The sequence below is a fragment of the Anopheles aquasalis genome, chromosome 3 (assembly GCF_943734665.1).
Source record: "Anopheles aquasalis chromosome 3, idAnoAquaMG_Q_19, whole genome shotgun sequence".
Taxonomy (NCBI): Eukaryota; Metazoa; Arthropoda; class Insecta; order Diptera; family Culicidae; genus Anopheles; species Anopheles aquasalis.
The window spans coordinates 15230001-15251092 of NC_064878.1; the positions used below are offsets into that span (position 1 = coordinate 15230001).

Sequence of the window (21092 nt, forward strand, 5' to 3'; positions counted from 1 at the left end):
AGCAGTTTAGCGTGAGGCCAAGGCACCCTGGACCTGGAACACATTTACACTGGAAGCTTCTAAAATCGCAAATCGCACTCCGAGTTGATAGCAACCGCTGGCAGCCACGTGAAAAGATCATTTTCCTCGGATCCACCGAGTGTTTAATGGAGGAAAAATCGATTCCAAACGGCTCATGGCGCGGGCGGGGTGGGTTTTTCCCTTCATTTACTTTGCTCGATGGCCCGGCACCGGCTGGCAGGCTGGCTGGCTGGCCTTGTGCCTTCGACTAAATGATTTTCACACCTCCACCATACCCGAGGGTCAGCTGCGGGTGGGGATGGAAAGGGATGGAGCACCTCACTACCTCGTTGGACCTTCACCATTCGCTGACGCATACGCTGGCGTACTGGCGGATTGAATAACGATTGTTGACCAAAGTTGGCTTCCCCCAAAGCCCTTAGAGGCTCCTACTACCGCCGGTATAGGCGGTACCGCCGGTGATGGGAGTTTCCGTTCCCCGACGATGATAATAATGATGTTGGAGGGAAATTCTGTGCGAAAGGCCCGATCCAATCCGACGTGGACGTAACGCGGCCATTGGAAATGTGTTTATCGTTTGAAAATTAAATGAAAAGCTCGTGTGTATGTTTGTGTACGTGTGGTGGGCGCTTTTCCGGTCAATCACTAATAGAGCTGTTCGAATATGATTGATGATGCGAGCCAGTATGACCTAGAAAGTCAGCACTGATGCCCATGCAATATGGACCCTGAGACGTTAATAGAAGTTCCCCAAACGTCGAATACTGATTGACCTGGAGAACACAGAGACCACGAACCAGCAGAAAGATTCGTAATCATTTCTCACACCACGCAGGACTTCCTCTCCTTTCTTTTCCCTCTACAATATAAATACGCGGTGTAAAAATTCGAGGAAAACATCGCCGTCGCGCCACTAACTCAATTTCCGTCCCCTTTCCGTGGGTTTTTAGGCTAATGGTTTTCACTTTGAGCGACGGTTCACTTTCTTCCCGCTTCCCTCCAGTTTAGTTCAATCCCCATTTTCCTCGAAGAAGACAGAGTTGAGAACCGAGGCCTTAAGTCACCACAAATGAGATTACACCGATGGTCTAACTGCACAAAGCCAGTTAAAACAATGCTCACCGTCCGTTTACCGGAGCAGATACAGATTGTCCACTGCCCGGTGCTGCTGGCCACATCATACAACTAGCTGGCCCTGGCATGTGAACCAAAACGCCGCCGCCGCCGCAGCCATTACCAATTTGCAACATTTCAAGCGGACATCGGCCAATCGTCGTCGTCGTCGTGACCATGTAATGATTTCCGTGAGGTTTATGCTGCTGTGATTGTATGGTGGTACCTTAGCACTCAACCTCAACTCTCACAATGCGGCCGCAAGGGCGCACAGCACCAGCAGCAGCAGCAGCAACAGCAAGGGAGAGATTGCGAATTAACGTGCGCGCGCTCGTGCACGTTACCTGGTTTTTGGTTTGGTGGGGAGATGGAGAGTGCGCGCGAGTTAATCGCATTTTAATTTATTTATAATAATTGTCTGATGACTGCCCTCGACGTAGCCTTATGCACAGCCTCTTCTCCACTCTCTCTCGCTTCCTGAGCCCCAAAGCGGGTCGCCTGGGTGCATAATTTGTGACCGTTGCCGATACCGACACACAAAGATGCGGCCATGCGGGCGAAATGTTCCCACAGAGTGTGCCGAGTTTGACGTCCACGACGATGACCAGCATGTGCTGGTGTGTGAGTCGCTACTACAAATGCAGTTTCGCACAAATGCATTTGCAATACATTCTTTCCGCAGTGCGAGGGTACCTGGAGGTTGCATCACCGGCTAATGATGCACGATCCGTGGTCAGGAGGACGATCCGTGGAGCGGGGTGAACGAGAGTTGGTGGCCGGTGCTGGCTTTGCGTGCGGCGTGCGCGTGCACACACAAGATGATGGAAAGGTTGCCGGGTGACCGAGGCGACCACTACGATTAGACCACATAAAGGTGACCATTGAGTGCGCCTTCACTCAGACTCCCTTCAGGGGAGGAAAAGGACGCACGAGGAGAGGTAGAAACGCATGGAATTGAAAGCGCGCCTACGGTTTGCGCTGGACAATGATTAACTTCATATTAAACGCAAACCGCGGGGCCCCAGTGCACAACGGGAACAGGATTCCATCGTGGCCAGTAACGTGTCTGGGCAGTCGCGGGCAACCGCGCGCGCGCACACACATAATCGCATGCATCCCTTGGGACGCCCGAAAACGGAACGCTGGCATTCCAGCCCTGTGAAGCCTGAAGTGAAGTGAATTGAAAGGAGACGCATAGAGAGACGGACGCAGGGGAGCGAATGCAAGAGAGCAACCGAAGGCCAGTAGTGATGCTGGTGGGCACCTACTCCCGGAGTAATCTGCGCCCATTATGGAGATTTCCTGGAATTCCCGGGGCCGACGATCCGCACGCCACAGCGCCGTCGATCCGAAACCGGAGAACCCGGAGCACCACCTCGAGCAACGCAAACCAAACCAAAACCGGACGGCCACAAGTCGGATCGGAAAGTTGTGTTACCGTTCCCAAGCGCGGGAACGGGAAACGGGATCGAGTGTTGGGCGAAAGGTTCGCTGCCGCGATCAGGCAAATCATGGGACAGTGACTACGGTGATCGAAAGGAGACCGAACACCCACCCTGACAACAATGACGTTCGATCAAGGATCGAACAGATTCATTTACACCCCTGTTTTCGGAATTGTCCCTCCACCGCACAAACAGGAGACAGAGACATGCTGCGAGCACTTCATCTCTTTTCTCCCCTTGTCCTTGCTGATGATTGCTGCTGCTGGTGCTACCTGTCTGCTGCCTGGCTGCCTGGCTGCCTGAAAGCTTAATGATTGAAGGATAATTTATGTTGCGCACGCAACAAATCGTTGCCCATGTGCGTTGACCACTATAGGCAGTCAGAGAAGCTGACGAGACACGCAGGGGCAACAGTAGGTCCCGGTTGGCCCCTTCAGGAAACCATGGGGCTCTGGCATGGGCTCTCGACGCGCGCGCTCGCGCTCGCGCACACAGGAATGAGTCCCCAGGGACACATCGTTAAGCGGGGAGGTAAAAATGAGCGAACATTCTTAGCAGTGAGATGTTGTTTCCAGGTTCACTACAGGCCCCCCCCCCCCCCCGTTTCTTCTTATCATATTCCTGTTGTCCTCCACCTAGAGGAATAGCCTGATGAGCGAAAGACAAGTCGCTACGCGCGAAGATGTTGCTCCGAACGAATGCTTTGCATTTGAAGATTGATTTTGGGCCCCTTCTTTTTTTTCTCTCTCTCTCTCGCTCGCTTCCCAATTTCGGGTTTACAATCAACGGAGGCCTCCGATCAATGCTCACCGGGCCCCCGGGCCGGGTGCCCACATAACTTTGCATGTTTTACAGCAAACTAGATAAATGTCACCGTCGATGGGCACCACGGGGAAGCACGACGTTCGCTATTCTATCGATTGATCAAACGCAACGGGGACCGGGGGCCGCAGGGGGCCTCCGAAGACCGTCACAGTGCCATTGTGACACGTTTTCATCACTTCATTCACTGATGGCGCACATTTCTGGTCAACGCGGCGCGGCGGCAGATTCGGTTTAATATTAAATTATTTTCCCGAGCACCCCGCGAGCCCCGCGAGCCCCGCGAGCGAGTCCGTTTTGTGAAAGTCTTCGATCGTCACGATCGGCGCGATCATTTAGGCGCCCGCGGTGTCACTGATTGGATGTCCTACCGGGCGATAATTACTCATAATTTTTCGGAGCTCGCTCGATCGCGGTTGTTGTTGTTGTTGTCACCGTTGCTGTTCGCTGGTTCGTCGCTGGTTATCGATACGATCAGGCAAGGCTGGTGCCGACATCGGGACCGAGTTCCGTGGAATTGGATGGTGGATCACTGATTGTGTTAACCTGATGAAGCGCGAGACGAGCTCCATCTGATCAACCTGATGAGGTGTCGCACTCTTTTCCCCCTTTTTATTGGGGAACGAAGACGACAACGGCGATGACGACAACGAATGGACGACAGCAAAAGGGCCGTGTGAAGGTGCTAATGTGAATAATTGCGCCACGTAAATTACCTCATAAAGATGCATATCGCAACGGGCCCCTTCAGGCTTTGGTGCTGAATAATGCATGATAAGGACGCGAGTGCTCTGTCGCGAGAACTGCAAAAGGGGAGAATAGAGTGCCCTTCACACAGGTATTAACAAACCTTTCCGGCACATCCTTTCCTGTTCCGTTCTCCTTTCGAAGAGGATTTTGGTGATAAGAATGTAAAAGGGAGGAACAGAGGAAAGATGCCAAGCGAAGCGACAAACAGAAGAGAAAAAAACAGAGCAATTTGTGCTCCGGAACGCATTAAACGCATGTTCAAACGTCCAATCCACGAGATTGGACTACTGCACACCGTGTGACATTGATTACCAGCCAACCGGCTACCGGAGACGCAGACCGATCGATTGCGATCGCGATCAGCCGATTCGCAAAACAGATGTCGCGCCGCGTCGCCGGCACCGTGATCGCGAAAGTGTAAAGAAACTGGCAAGAATGTTATGTCGATTGTTCTGCCAGCCTCTTGGTCACGCAGAGACGCATCATTAATTTGTTAGATTTCAGACCACCGAAACCAGTTCCCAGCGAAGAACAGCGGGCCCAGCGCCAGCGCATTTGACGAAAGACAAAACTCTGCGACCGCCCCGACCGGCCGCCCGCTAGCCAGCTCACCAGCTATCGCGCATCAATATCAATCTCTTGGACGAGATCTGAAAAAGGAAGTGCACAGACCGAACGGAATGCATCGCCAGCCTGGATGGCCTGCACGGTGGCCAAAACAGACCGGACCGCCGGACCGGACGGACAAAATCGTCGGAATCCCGATCCCGAATGTTCATCGAAAACGATCGAACGGTGCGCTTGCATTGCGGTGCACACAGAAGCAGCAAAAAAAAATCCCAAAGCAGACAACTGGGAATCTCGGACCTCCTCCTTCTCGTCGATCAGTCGAACAGCGCCGGTGGTCGCTCCGCTGGCCACACAGTGTGGTACGTAGTCCAGGCCCCGAGTGCGCGTTATCAACTTCCTTGCATCAAACAACCATCATGTCGCGTCATTATATCAATCAGGAGCAGTAGCAACAGTAGCAGTGAGTGCATCAAACAGTGACACTGGCCCCCGGGTTGTTTGCCGAGGATGCGCTTCGCTCGCTGATTGCTCCGTCGCCGTGGTTGTCGCGAATCTACATCTCTCCTCTCCGTGTGTCCGTTGTCGTCTGTCCTGAGTCTTCTGATCGGCGATTGATCTGTTGTTTGCTCGCTTGCTCGCGTGTAGTCTGATGTGTGGCCTCGCCGACCCAAAAAAGGCATCGATCCGGGCAAGATAGCACCGCATAAAGGGGCAGGAGGCCCTCCCAGAATTGCTTCCCAAGTGCCCCCGGTCCAAGTGCGTTCCATTGCGATGGCCGGCGTCGATGCATTCCGATTTTCTTGTGGCCGGCGCCGCCACACCGCATCTCTGATCAAGCGAAGGCGCGCGCGCCGGCCGACACTCGTTGGCGCTTTGAACTTGCGTTCGAACCAAAATAGTCGCACGATCATTGCCACTCCCGATCGTGGCTGCGTTGTTGGTCACGGTTGACAGGCGATTTATGATGGCTTACTCTTCAATTATGGAATTCCATATTTCAATTCCCAGACCCCACTTCGTCGTCGTCGTTGGTGGTGGTGGTGCTGGGACATGCAACATGCGATCCTCCACAAGAAAAGGGAGGAAAGGGGCACAAAAGGGGGGCTAATAAGCCACCGGAACGTGTGAACATGCGCATGAAATGTAACACGATACGTGCCAAACGGGGCTACGAATGTGAATGTGGCTCTTGCTCTGGCACATCAGATCCCGCCCGCCCTACCGAGGCCCCTGGCCCCCTTTTTCGGCCCCATTGCCATGCCACGTCACAACCCGTTTACGATGACGGCCGATCCCTCCTCTTACCGGTCACCGCCAGGGCGTTCACAATAATCTTTTTGCTAATTTCCTGGCGAATAGCGTTTGGCCTTCCGAGTGGATGATCTTCTTGATGTTTGTTTTGCTGGAAGTATCTTCTTCTTCTTCTAACACAGCAGTCAAGAATTCTACGTTCTCATGCTTCTAGCAAGGGAATCAGTTCGTCGTTCGATACAACAGACTCTTTTAGGAGCACTTTCAACAATTTCAAGCCATTTGGAACATTATAGTTTGAGTTATTGAAGATTTAGTAACGATATTCCACTACAATTCAAAACAAATTGATAAAAAAAATATTCCGTGTCCTTGTCAAGCACCTATTTTTATTGGCAAATAACCGTTGAGACAAAATAATGGTTGGAAAAACATTATAACACCTTTGTCTCTAGGAAACTCTACAATTTTCTACTGGTGATGTTGATTTTAATTCGCGTTCGGACCAAATGAGGCACTTGCAAAAGTTTAAAATAGCGTTACTAAATCTGCAATACCTCAAACAATAATGATCCAAATTTCTTAAAAATGTAACAGTTCAATTGAAAGATTCTGTTCTATCTAATTACCAACAGATTTTTGAGTTAAACACACTTTTTTCAGTCAAATCCAGGGATTTAATGACCTGTTCCTGGAACTGGACCTGTTAGCTTTCGATCATGCTCAGTTCCAGTTAGAGTGCTTCTGGTGCTTCATGTGCTCTCTCTGTTGCTCTCTCTGTCTCACCAGCAGCCGCCAGTGCACAATGAAAATGGTTTTATTGGATTAAATGGTGTCCCTAATGATGGCTTGGCTTCTATTATCCGATCGGAAATCGATGAAAGGACAAAAGAAGAAGAGGAGAGTCACTGTCACCGGTAATTGAATCCGCCACTGTCACAGCATTGTGTACACTCCCGTTGTGGTGCCAGGCAGCCAAGAGGTGGTAACCAAATCAGGGAGTGTGAACGCGCGCGCGCGCGCGCGCTCGCCGTGTCCTTCGTCCGGTCGGTGCGGTAAATCCGCTGCAAAAACCCACTCCCCGAGGCCCTAGACGCGAGGACACGATAAAGTCACGATAATCTGATTAAAAGGCGACCAAATTAATGCCACAGAACGAGAGAGAGAGAGAGAGAGAGCACGAGAGAGCTGCTGACCAGAAGCCATGAGGATGGAATCCTAATCGCATCGCGGATCGTTACCGTCACCCTCGTGACGGGTGAGAAAAGAGCCCCCAAATCCAGTCCTTCCAGCGGGGCTTTGGGGCGTTGCTTTTTTGCGTAATCGTCGTGGAAATTGCGCAGCGATGTGTGCGTGCCCGTATAGCGAACTGGAGCTCCATTCAAATCACTCACTGCGTACTCAAGGGTTGCGCGGTGTTTCCGGGGGGGGGGGGGGGGGGGGGGTGGAGAGCAGTATCATGTTTCGATGCCCCCACCCCGGGGGGACCCCTAGACCACAATTACCATTTCGATATGGCTTGCGCGCCCTCCATCCCCGGGGAATGATAAGAAGGGGTGCCTCCTGGGGGGTGGCTTGGGGGATGGAACCATTTCTATAGTTGCTAGATACTAGACACGACTTTCCGGTGAAGGCACGATGAGCCATCAGTTCTCACTCGCTGCAGCGGTATGCCGTTTACGCTCACGCTCACGACGCATCATTACGCTCGGAGAGTCCAAAAGGACATTAGCCAGCCACCGTGGCCACCCTTGGGCCCTTCATCCCCAACACGACACGCGGTTGTGCGGTGGTCCCTTTTCGTTTCAAATCGCTGCACGATTCCGTTGCTTCTCCTTGCTTGGCTACCCCGAGCAGGATCGTGACAGTCAGTCAGTCATGCTCCAGTTTCACGTGCAAAATCGATACGCGACCGCCACTGGGAACGAGTTTTCTCCTTCCATGGGGCCTCAGCTACGATCCTCTCCGGATCTCCCCGCTCGCACCCCGGGAACACAACAATTGAGTCGCGATATCACCCGCAGAGCACCAGCTGCGCCACCAGAGAGCAGCAGCAGCAGCAGCAGCAGGTGTGAAGAGGCGGTGAGAGGGAGGAAAGCAGCGATTAATAATTGCGCGCGGAAGCATGGCGATGAGCGCCATTTTGTTTTGGGACCGCAACGCACGACGATGACGCCTTGAACGCGCCAACACCACCACCGCGGCGGTGTGACTTTACTGGATCGATGACGACGACCACGACAACGACAACGACGACGACGGGTAATTATGAGCTCCCCCCCCCAGGAGGGAGGGATAGTAGGTGGAGTGGGGGAAGCAAATTACGGAACGGAATTGTATGTGGTGTGGTGTGGGGTACAGCCCCGCAGCTGGAGCGTAAATAATTTGTCCGAACGAATGCGAGCTGCGCGTCGTTGTCGTCGTCGTCGTCGATGGTTGTTGCTGGTTGTTGAAGAGGAAAACAGGAGAGCCCAGGGAGGTCGTGATGAGTGTCGAGAATCATCGATTCCGATGCAGTAACGGCCCGGTGTGCCGTGGCCGCGGCCCCCTCTTTGCTACTCGTCGTAGCAGTGTGTGCTTGAGGAAATTAAACATTGGCTCCCCGCGGTGGACTGTTCCGTCATGATTGACGTGGAAAACTCTTTCTCGAAATTGAACCCCAACCGGGGCCAAGGAAAAGGTAATTAAACTCATCCTCATTCCGACGTACCGACGTATTCCGGTGCTCTATCCGGGATGGCTGATGGTTTATGTAGGTTGGTTCGTTGTAATGGCGCGCACGCTCACTCGGAAGCTTCTAATGCCCATGCCTAGCCACTATCACCACTAATCATCGGTGTCGACGGAGTGATGGTGGTGGTGGTGGTGGTGCATTAATTAAGCAAGGATGTAGTGCTGGTGGTGCTGGTCTGTTATCCTGTTGTGTTTTGCTGTCAAGTCGATGTCGACGATGCCAAAGCAAATGTCTCCGTGCGCCACAAACGGAAACCGAAACATCATTAGCTGCGTGTTGGGGCCACGACTCCTTTACCTTCTCTTCCTTCTCCTTGCCGTGATGGAAAGGAAATTCAATATTTTGTCTTTCGCAAAATTAATTATTATCGATTCCAAGCACCAGGCCGAGAGGCTGAAGGTGCGTCGCGACTCGCGAAGTCATGCGCAAAAGGGTACCCTTTGGTGATTTCGGACCATTACCAAATACGTCGTTCGGGGAGGCCGTCGCCGTCGCCGTCGCTGTCATAAGTCGTCAAACTCGCGCTCGCGGCGTGCTCCCATTCCCCAGTCTCCGGATCCGGACCGGGAGACATTCTGGGCGATTCATAACTTCCAAGACTACAGGAAGGGATGCCAGACGCAGTTTTTAGGCCGCCCCGGGACCACCTTTTAGCCATCGGCGTTTTTGGCCAACCCGATCCGCTCCAGACCTTGTTTTGCTACTCGTTCGCTTCTTCCCGCGTGCACCTTAGAGCACGCTTCAAATCACCTTTTTAACACATTTTGTGGCGTGATCGTTGGGCGCGAAACCAGCCAGGGACCAAACTTGTTGGCAACAGCAGCACCAGCAACAGCTGCTGCTTCTGCTACTGCTGCTACTGTCCTAGCACACAAATATGGGAATCTGCGACCAGCAAAACCGGAGGAGGACATGTTTGGAGCATGGGAACCACCAGCACCACGGCGTGGTTTAGGTGCCCAGGTCATGTTTGACAACATGACGCGGAGGACGATGATCAACCATCATCGTCTGTTTCGAGTGTACCCGAGTGTGTCATCAATTCGCGCGCGCCCTGCAGCCCTCTGCAGCGCTCTCTGGGCCAACTGGGTGACACATTAAAATCATTAACCCGTTTTCTGCCGCTGCCTCAACTGGTGGCTCCGGCTGCTGCTGCCCTGCGACCAGGCTGCGAGGCGAGGAATGCGACAAAATTAAAATTAATTTGAAATTAAAATTGTTCACAACTTCACAAAACGCGCGTTCGCGCGCGAGGCGCGTTTGACGAGTTTTTTTTTTCCTGTTGCTGTTGTTGCTTTTGTCCCCAAGCACTCTCTCCACAATCCCCTCCCTCTTTGTCTCTTGTACTCATTGGAGTTCGCTTCGCGACTTCGATTAGGTCGCTGCGTGGTACAACGAAGCAAAATCGAGTGCTCGCGAGCTTCGAAAATGCTTTGCTCGAGCTGCATTCGATGAGCGCATAAGTGACGTGAAATTCAATTATATGATTGGCCACCGGTGGCCGCGAGACGCTTGCAGCCTCTGAGAGCAGCGGGACATTAACACTTTCTCGAATCGATCGATCGATGGAGCTACATGTTGGCATTTTGGTGCCCCAAAAAAAAACAGAGAGAGAGAGAGAGAGAGAGAGAGAGAGAGAGCGGGAGAGAGAGAGAGGCAGTTATGAGCGATGCAATGAATTTTAAAATTACTCAACGCTCGATTGCGACGTCGACAATGCTGCTGCGACCACGATCACGCTAAAGAGCTTCTTTCAAAAGCATGTCTCCCGGTATGCCCCGCGGGTTCAGAGGTTGTGTCCAGCCAGAGAGCATAACATGCCCTCATTTCCTGCCCCATTGGCCCCTCGGCCACTTCTTGTGGCTCGTAAATTCAAGTTAATTCCCGGCCGGTGAATGAGGCGACGCGACACGATGATAACACATCGTGGTACAAATGATCGCGATCGCGCGTTGCAAGCATGGCAACCACCAGGACCACCACCACCATCATCACCATTTCAGTAACGTTCACCAACAATTAACTCGCAAAACGACTCCATAAAACTCAACTGTCCCCTCTGTGTGCGGTTGTAGCCACAGGACAGGATACGCTCTCTTGGTGCGAACACATGGGCCAACAGTAACATAAGCGCATCCGCCAGCGTAAAACTCGGCTCGGCGCTGCTGGAATGGAGTATTGTGCGAATAAATAAATATTAATTAATTAAAAGAAATTGCACGCGAGATTGTTCCACTCAACTCGGTCACTCGTCGTCGTCGTCGTCGTCGGTGGTTGCTGCTCTTAGTGACGATCACAGCCAGCTAGCCTGGGCCAGAGCGAAAGCTTTTGCACGGTAAAGCCCTCGTCCGTTATGAAACAACTTCACAAACGCGAAATTGCAAACCGATCGGCCGATCGGGGATCGCCGCCATATGGCAAAACGGAATCCACCCCAAAAAAGGAACAAAGCAGAAGTCCGAAGAAAGTCCAGCGAGCGCATCCTCGTGCGAGCGCCCGTGTTGTGGTGGTGCTTTACTTGCAGCACGAAATTCCACATTCGACAGCCGTAAAGCTGTGGGCAGCAGCAGCGGAAGTAGCAGCGCGCAATGTCGCGCAATATTTATGATCAATTTGTCGTTCACACATTGCTGACCACGGGGCCGTGCGATGGATTTCGTCCCCGTCCTTCCCGGCGCAAGGTGGTGAAGAAGAAAGAAGAAAGTTTCCGGTGTGTCCGGTGGCGCATTATGCGCCTTGACGCGACCTGGACACACATGATCGCTCGTCGTCAGAAATATGTCCAAACTATTCCTGAACCGTTAACAAGTTGTCGGTTTGTCTGACAAACACACGCGTACACGAAGAGAGACAGTCAGACCCAACAGTTTCGAGCGCCAAAAAGCTGCAGCGCCTTAAGATGCACATTTCTGCAACGGGGAACGGGAGCCCCCCGGGTGGATGGATGGAGCTACCTGCTGGGCCCCGGGTAGCCTGTCAACAGCTCCGGTGGTCGCACGCATATCAAACCGCTGGCTGGCAGCAGTGTCCGGAAATCAATTTCGTGCTGAATTTTAATCGATCTTCATGCGATGTGTTGAGCGTTGTTTTTGGGAACTTCACTTGACAGTTGTGCGATCTTTTTTATATTTTTTTAAACTCTTTTTTATTCCTCTCGAGCGATCTCACCATTCCATTCCCGATCCGGTTCGATCAGCGTCAGTTTGGGAGGATGATAAATGATTGATTTTCTTGCGCAGTTACGGTGACGCTTGGTTTCACGGAGGAAACTTCACTGTCTCGTCTTCTTGTCTTTTCTTAGCCACTACTGCCTGTTCTTTGAGGTATTTGAAGTCGCAATTTGCGGAATGACTTGTTGTACTATAAGGTAGTAAAAGGAGAGGATACGCGAGTCTTACTTTTCTACAGAGAACTGCAAAAAAAAAAGGATTTCATTCGATCTTTATCTCGAGACGCAAGTTAATCTATAGAATTTAATGTCACTTATCTCAGATGGGAAAATTGGCATGTAATTGAAACAGGATGGCGCTTTAATCAAAAATTTAATTGCCAAATTAGACCATTAACATAGTAAAAGCAAATGTACGAATGCAACATTCCTACAACAGCAATAACAATAACTGTTTAAACAAGAGGCGTCATTCGATCTTTCATCTATCTCAAAGGAATATTTGTTCAAAATGGAAACTCTATGACGACTTCATTCATATCGAATATTATTTTATTACCCACAGAGTCTGCAAAATTGCCATATTGGACCATAAACTACCAGTCAGCGGCGTGTTATTGCTCTTTAACTGTTTGTTGACCAAATTATTGCAAATTATAGAGCACCAAATGACAGTTTACCACTAATGAAAGCCATTACCTTGTAGTGACGCATTAACGCAATTAGAAACATGCAATACTTACGAGAATATTCATAAACAGAAAACACCCTTCCCTGGACAGCATTTCGGTACAGAACCCCAATGTATCTCTTCCCCCTTTTTTGGCTTGATAAAGTAGTTAATGCAAGCGAACCAAACCGTCCGAGACAGCCAGGACAGCTATTGGACATGTACACTTGCTTCGAGAGGCGCACTGGCGCCCTGGGACCCGGGACCTTACACAACGGTGAAGCAGAAGGTAAAGAAAACGTCGATGAACACCCCAAGATCACGATAACGATCGTGTGGCGCAGTCATGTGCCGTCTTCTGGTCCAGTAAAAACCGAGCCACGACATCATCACTCACATCAGGCATCCATCGGGGCGGGAAAAGGGGACGTTCTTGCGGAACTTATGATGTACCCACGGAAGTGGACCGGACGGACGGGACGGGACGGCAGCAACAACGGCAGAAAAAGTGCTAATTTTTGTTTTCATTCACCCCTTTTCACCCGTCTTATTACCAACAGCAGCAAAACACGAACGATGACGAACAATTGTGAGGACGATCTTGACCGATAGGGCGATCGATTGGCGATCCTGGCCAGCGTGTCGTAACGGATTGCCCGGATTGCTCTCCATTCCGACGGTGTGTACCGAGCCGACCGGGAGCGCTAATTTTTTTGCGCTTCAACTGTTGGGCAGCAGCGCTCACTTGCTCAGTCTGGCCACGCACGCAGGCAGTACGGTATTTCTGCGACATGTTCCCGGGATGTTCCGGTGGAATTGAACATGAGCAGTCCAGCCAGCACATGTTGCTCCTGTTGCTGTTGCTGGTGGTGCTTCAACCACACCACATGTTAAGGTGAAGTGAAACAATTCAATTCTAGTTCTATTTGCTCACACTAAGGAAGCAAGGACGGACGGTGCGCGAAATACGAAACTGGATCAATTTACCGTCGGCAAATCGTGCGTTTCAGGTCGTCGCTGTGGCTGGCGTCGAACTTACCGGTTGGTGAGAGCTGCAACGAGGGTGGCGGTGGTGGCAGGGATCCTTGGCCGGGCAGTGGAGCCCTGGGAGGTTCCATGCTCCACGGGGCACTCGGTAGTTGGGTAAACTCGCTACCGATCGCCGATCCAATCAACATTATACTTGGCCGAAGGCACCAGAACGGCACCTTTCCCGAGGAGTGACCAAGTGACTGCTTTGCCTCCTCAGTCCTTCTTCAGTGACCGCAGTCCTGCTCCTTCTTTTCACGTCCAGGTTTTCACACACCACCAACTCTTCAGTCACTTCTGCACAATCTAACTTCACGAACGGAATGAACGAAACCGCACGACATCACAACATCAGCGAGCACATTTCTCTCTATCGGGCTGGACACAACACTCCAATGCACACTGAGACTAGTTCCTGTCTAGCAGTCTAGCAACGATCACGAACGGGGGTTCGTCTTCTAGAGCGGAGATGCAAGTCTTTTTGCCTTTCATTCCCGTACGGAGCCACAGTTTACTGCGTCGATCTCGTAAATTTCAAACAAAAAAAAAACGCGTTGTTGTCAACGCGAATCGGGATTCCACGGAACTGACCGGCCGCGAATCGGAACTGACGGCTACGGTGTGGCGTGGTAATTAATTAATTAATTAGACTTTCGTTCGCGTCAGTACGTCTCTCTCTCTCTCCCTCCTTCTCTGCGGTATGATGGTGCTGCTGTCGATGGTGCTGCTGCTACTGCACGTAATGGGACAGATCAACATATCATCTATGCTGTTATAGCAGGCATCGGAATATGGCATCGACCGTTTGCTGTTGCTACATCTGCTACTGCTGGTGATGTGCTAACGGGGCAAGATTGCTTTTCATATTTCAGGACCAGTTTTCCGCGCACACAAACACACACCATGGTACACACATGCACAGTGAGGAGTTGGAGGATTCTCTGCTTCTTCTTCTGCTTTTTTTTCAATCTGCTCCTCTCGCGCGCGCGCATCTCATATCTGCATTGCTACCATTACAGTTGTTCCAGCTGCCATATCACAACGACTTCTCATCTGGGTTAATGATTTTTAATTAATTTTTTTCTGCTGCTGCTGCTGCTGCTGCTGTTTCTTCTGCAGGTTGACCACCTGTTTGGTGTGTTTGGTGACACCTCACGCCTCTTAAGCACTGCACTCCAATCCAATGTTTTACGATGATTGCGCTGGCACTGGCCACTGGTTGGTGGTTGGTGTTTTGCGCAGGGTAATGGCTTTTAACTGACTTTTACAGTTCAACACAAACGCGCGGGCACACTATTCACGGTTCCAGTTCGAGTCACAACCAGTGGTAAGTACTCATTTTTCTCCGGAAAAACTAATCTAAACTGCTCCAGACCACCTTTTCGTAGAGATCGTTTTCAGTACAATGTAGACGAGAGTTGTCTCACTTCTCACAACGATCACAAATTAGCGACGAAAAGAGCGCGCGTGGCAGCCAACCGAGAACGAGCAAAAGAACGAACGAACCGAGCGAACGAACCGGCCGCGACCGACCGAACAGCGAGAGGATGTAGACGGCGCTGGTATCGGCACGAGACTGAAGCTGAGCAGGAAACGAGCAGCACCAAAGCGTTCGCAACGAGCAAACTCAAGCACCCATGAGCAGGGGCAACCCCAGGGGTGCACCTGAGCCGGACAAATCGGAGGCCGGTCTCTCGAAGGTGTGTCAGGCGTGCGCGTGAGGGTGCAAGCAGGATGGAAGATACACCTCGCTCTCGAGGAGGTGTCGCACAGATACACACACCGAGGCCGCAGTTCCAACGGAGGCCGGTGGGAGATAAAGCGACCGTGGAAACGGGTTGCTCGCCCGTCCAATAGGAGAGCAGCGCGTCATCATGGTGCTGGCTGCTTTACTGGCGGACTGGCTGGGCAGCGAGGCAGCGCGAATGCCGACGGGGACTTCATTTTTTTTTCAACTCCAATTCAAACCGCTCCGTGGCTTCCATGTTTAAGTTTAATCAAATAATTGATTAAAAATCATTCTCCTGTCGTTTGTACCGCTTTCTTTAGTTCGAAAGTATTACTCAGAGCAATAAAGATTTTATCAAAAAATCCTTAACCTCCCTTGGGGGTGGGGCAATGCCAAAAATATTGACAAAAAAACGATTTAAAATAACGCTAAGCTTACGATTAGGTCGAGTGAGTCTACTACACGATCGATCGTCTAGACTACTGTTTGTACAGCAGTGGGGAGAGCTCCACGTGCGCTCCACATTACCTTGAGAGAATCCCATCACCACCGCTACAATCCCAGACAACTGGGGTTCGGTTTTGTTTTTGGCAAATTGGTTTTGTTTGTAGAAAACCGTTGGCGCCATGCGACAGCTCCAGCTCACTATTATTCTCACGTCAATCGAATCTCATTTCACTCTCCACTGCTGCTACTGCTGTTATTGCTCCGTTGCAGTCCGTCGTAAAGTGTTGATCGTTTACGGTTTTTGCGGTTAATGACTACTGCGATTCGTATTGTTGTTGCGCCGTGTGCAGCGCCTGCTGGTGCTGCTGCTGCCGCCATCGTTGCCACTTGGAGCATCAAGCATTTCGCTTCCAACGTCCACGACGCCGATTCAAGTTACAATCTTCCATTTCCATTCATCCACCAATCTCGTGGACTGATCACATACCCCTGATCACATACCCAACACCACGATCATCGCGGGCGGACTCGGTGGAAGCTGCTGCCAGCGAGCGATTAATATATAACGCTTGCTCATTTATTGCTACTTACGCTTATATTATGAATTATTATGCTTCATTCTCTCCCACCATCGGGACCATACTGAGTGTGTATTTGTGACTACCTCCTCTCCCCCTGTTGACCGCCTTTCCGCTTCCAAGCCACGGATTCTTGACGATGGGCGGATGAAGCACGAAGATCTTCTTCTCGCGACGAAGATGGCGATCTCGCGACCTCGACCGTGACTGACTGTTATGTAGATTGCGCGAGAGAACGCCGCTGGAGCGACGTGACGGCGACGATCGTTGAGTGTTTTTTATGACGCGGAAAATGATTCGCCTCATCCTGCCCCATCCCTGGGAGAATGCACTCCGCTCTGGCAATGGCAGTCGCTTATCAACATTGTGATAGTTTGAGTCGGGTTGGTGGCTGGTGGTTTAGTATAGTAGCTCCTGCTACAGTTAATGGCTCCTTGTTGTAAAAAGGGAAGCACACACCGCACCGCACTCCGCTAGCTGATCGATTTGGATGGACTCGACAAACGAACAAGTTCGAGCGAGGATGCACAACGCACGTTGTGGTTGGAGCCTAGTGCTTCCCACACATACACCCCAAGATACCCCCCTTCCCTAATGGACTGCGGAGAGGTGTGCAGCAGCCGCAGCCGTCGTGGTCGAACAAGCCGATTGGTGCCGATATAAATGTCATGTAGACCACATCTTCCCGTCTAATGATTTACCGTAACAAACGCCTTCACGCGGATTATGGCCACCTACACGAGAAAGGGAGAGGGTGTATTTGTGAATCTTCAGTAAATAGACCGGCCGGGGTCTGGTGAAGCACCACGAGTCGAGGTGTGTGGAAGCGTTTCGAATGAAGAAACACACAAAACCAACCAACCAACCGGCTGACTCCTCCGCGAGCGACATTCAATGGAATGTCTTGTAGCTTCTGTCGTTCCAACCACTCCGGTTCCAACCTGAGCGCGATGAAACCGAAACGATATGAAGCGGCGGCTGCCGGCTTTTCGGATAAATGCGCTGACAAACATGATGCTATTTACGATGACGATGGACGTTGCTTCCTTTTTGGGACACATGCCGCTCGTTCTATCGTAGCCATTGCCGGCTTAGAATGTTAGAGCAAAGAAGGTCAGCATAATCCTCGGTCTTTCAATCCAGGCATCCTGCTCGATCTATTAGGGGCTGCTCGTTGTCTATTTTTTCGTCATGGTTCACAGCTCTCTTGAGCCTTTCTTTGTGTTTCGTCCGTTGTGTGTCATTCTACATTCGGTCGGACATCGAACAAGTCACTTTTCGTGTAATTTATTACAAAACATTGTCTCCGTTTGGATGACGAATATGGTGGATTTGTCATAATTATGGCTCGGGCTCTCCTCGTGCAACACCATGTTGCTCAATTCCCTGGCCAGTCTTACCAGGACCGTTGATATGTGTTGCCTAATTTCAACAGCTCAACAGCACCTATTAAGACCTGCCGCAACAGTATCCTGGCTTGCTTCATCGCATCACAGCAGCCCACAGATCCTGCACAAACGTCAGCGCGCGAACACCGCTAACCACTGTGCAACCGGAATGCCTAATGAGTGTTTTTTTATTATTGGTTTTGCATTTTGATTTGTGGTCTCTCTCGTGTCTCGGAAAAGGATCGGTCAGGCCCAGACGAGGGCAATTAAATTCATTACGCGGATAATTATTGCTCATTATTTCCGACCGGAGCAGCAGGATGAGAGGATCATAACTGCAGCATGCAGTACGTGTCAACGATCACCTTTGCCGTGCCTTTGGCCAATCCAAGAACCAGCGGCAACAGTTGCAGCAGCAGCAGCAGCAGCAGCAGCTTCCGGGCGACCTAGCACGAGGCCTCATTTTGTGCAACGGATCCGGATAGACTCCGCGGGCAAAAATCGCCATCCACTCCCTCACGATCGAGTTGTTAATCATGATCATAGGTTTCAACGGTTAGCTCATTATTAACGCGCCACGAGGGCGCACGTGTGTGCGTGTCTCTGTGTGCGCGGATAATCCTTGTCACTTCTGCACCCAGCAGCATCCGTCCGGACGTGGTCGTTGACGTTTGGAGGTTACACTTTAATTGCGCCATTTAGCGCCGTTGCCTTCATACGACCGGAGTGGCACTCTCAGGAGTTCCGCTGCACAATTATCTGCTACTTTGTAGCTTGAAACGAAATGATACGCGAAAAAAAAGGACTGGAAACTTTCGGCATCTAACTCACTTTGTCAGGTGATGTAAATGTTTTTTTTTTATCCTGCCCTCTCCAACGCATAAGCGCGGCCAAACTATGGTCTCTGGTGTTAGGCTGTGCCTTGGTGTTGTATTTTTTTTTTTTGCCTAGGCGCGCACACACGCTAAGGTACCATCGATAATGACGCCGTGTGAAAATGGCACTTGTTGCGACGACGGGAGAACTGTAATCAAGCAAAAAGCGGAACAATTAGAAGGCCCCCCCGGTGCCCGGATAATAAAGAACATGTTACACCGATATGACACCTCCACGGGGTGGGGAATTATCGGACAGAGAAGAACTCGCGTCCACTATCAATCGGCCAAGGCGCCAAACGTTCCCGCACTCCAACACTCTCCCCGCCATTACGCTGCCATTTTGTAATTGTTTCTCCGGTGTGTGGCAGTGTGTATGTTTTGTGCAACAATAACAAAGAAATAGAGAGAGAGAGGAAGAGGGAGAACTTCAAGAACCGCAAGAGGAAGTTTTAGTTTAGTTTCACACAGAAAAACCAACATTCTTAAGTCAAAGAAAGGCAAGCCAAGGCGCAGGACACCAACGACGTCGTTGGTGTCAATGGACAGTAAGACAACAACTTCACACCATTCCATACCAACATGCGTCCGATAGTCGAGCGTAGTAATTAACTTCCCCCATTCCCATCCTCACTTAGTATCGATCGCGAGCGATGTTTGCATCTGAGACAAATCGCACCAGATGGCCAGCTGTCGCCTCCAAGTTATGACTTAACAGGGCCAATCCCGGGCAGGGTGGAATCGAATGTGTAGAGTGTGAAATTTATGAACATTTTCTGCAATAATTGTTCCAACTTGCCTTTAATTGAAACCTCTCTCACTCTTCTTATATCTTTCTCACCTCTCTGGTCTCTAGTGCCTGGAGTGTGTGTTGTGTAGAGTGCCGCGCGCGAGGAAGGAATCACATTTACATAATTCATCGATTGAAATCATCATCAGCCACACCTCGGCGGACAGTACGGGTTATACGGGCTTCTGCGACAGAGGGCACAGAGAGAGAGAACATCATCATCAGCAGCAGCAAACATCGTATGGTAAGTGAGGCCAAGTAATAATTGTGGCCGACGACGTCGGTAAGTGACAATCGGTTTCCGTGGTGGCAATGAAGGTACCTTAGCCGTTGTACTCTAGAGCTTTGTCTCTTTCTCTCTCTCTATAGATAAATTTGACATCTCTATATACCCTTTGGGGACCGACCCGGGTGTGTCTAGTGCATGATCCTTATTAATACGATACGTGGCCATTTTGTGGCGTTTCAGCAAAGATCAAAGAATTCCTGTGGCCGTGCCAGGAAGCGAGTGCTTCCGTGAGTCCCTGCCACCAACTGATAATGGTGGCCATTATTCGTGGGGCACTTCAAGGCGCTATTGAGTGTTGCTGATTAATTTTTATTGTTATTATCCCGACGCATTGTGTCAACGCAACACCGCCAGCAAAACAGTATCGGGAGGGGGTGGAAGCTTGGTTACACACCATGATTCTCGGTGACATACGATATGGAGCTCTAAATGGCTTTAGTTAACCCGCGGCGACACCGGCGAGTGCACCCGAGAATCGTCATCACCAGGGCCATCTTGGATCCTTAGTGACGGCGGCGGCGGCGGCGTAAGTGCCAATAGGTTTTAATAAAGTCGTAAAGCCCAACCGTGTGAACCCTTCCAGTATTCGAGCGCGGGAATGGAATCGTAATCGTACGTAACTCCGGGCGGATTCCACGGGCAATACCGCGCCACCTACGCTACTCGCGCGCCTACGATCTGCGATGTTGATGGTATTTTTATTGTTATTCGATTCGATGGTGTTCGCCATCAGAGTGAACTCGATGAATTTTGCGTTTCGTGCGATGTGCCATTTGCGTTGGCACATCGCACAACGGGATCCAGCAGGAACCACATTGAAAAGCACTTACTTTGTTGCTGCGGTCGTGGCGGCAAACGTCAACTCGAATTATGTCCCTTGCCGCCATTATTGTGCCTTGCGGACGAGTCGTTTACTCGTAAAGAACGATGATTACGGTGGACATTGTAGTTGCCACAACAATTTGCCATCGATAAACAGTAGATGAAACAATGGAGCGACGCCATAAATGCGTTCCGTTCCTTGGATTAATGTACCTCTATTAATTACACTTAAAAAACCGCCAAGAAAAGCAAACAGACGAGCAAACCATCTCTTTCTCACTAATCCGGCTCACTCACTCCGAGATGAGGCTCGATCATCTTCAGAAGAGATGGAAGCGGAAGCCAGCCATCGACCAGCGACGAAGACAGCGACGCGTCGCCATTAATTGAAATCGCAGCCGCGGCAGTTCCAGATGCAATAAAAGCTACACAGCAACGATCAATAATTTTATCCCTTATCTTCTGCTTCCCCTCCACTTCCTCTAACCCTTCATTTCCCTGCACGCCCGTGGTGTCGCAATGTCCAGTGAGATCCATTTGCGATCCGAAATACAGCACGAAAAACCGGACAAAAACGTTACCGCGGTTCGAGGGTTTTCA

The 21092-nt window shown here is 50.8% G+C and overlaps 1 protein-coding gene across 1 annotated transcript in view; it reads right to left on the reverse strand.

The window, feature by feature from the left end:
- Window positions 1–14933, reverse strand: part of LOC126576026 (paired box protein Pax-6-like) — a 45772-nt gene extending 30839 nt beyond the window's left edge. The window contains exon 1 of the mRNA XM_050237094.1: window positions 13585–14933. Coding sequence (XP_050093051.1) covers window positions 13585–13723 — 139 coding nt within the window. The 5' untranslated portion in view covers window positions 13724–14933. The remainder of the gene's footprint in view (window positions 1–13584) is intronic.
- Between the last annotated feature and the right edge of the window lie 6159 nt (window positions 14934–21092).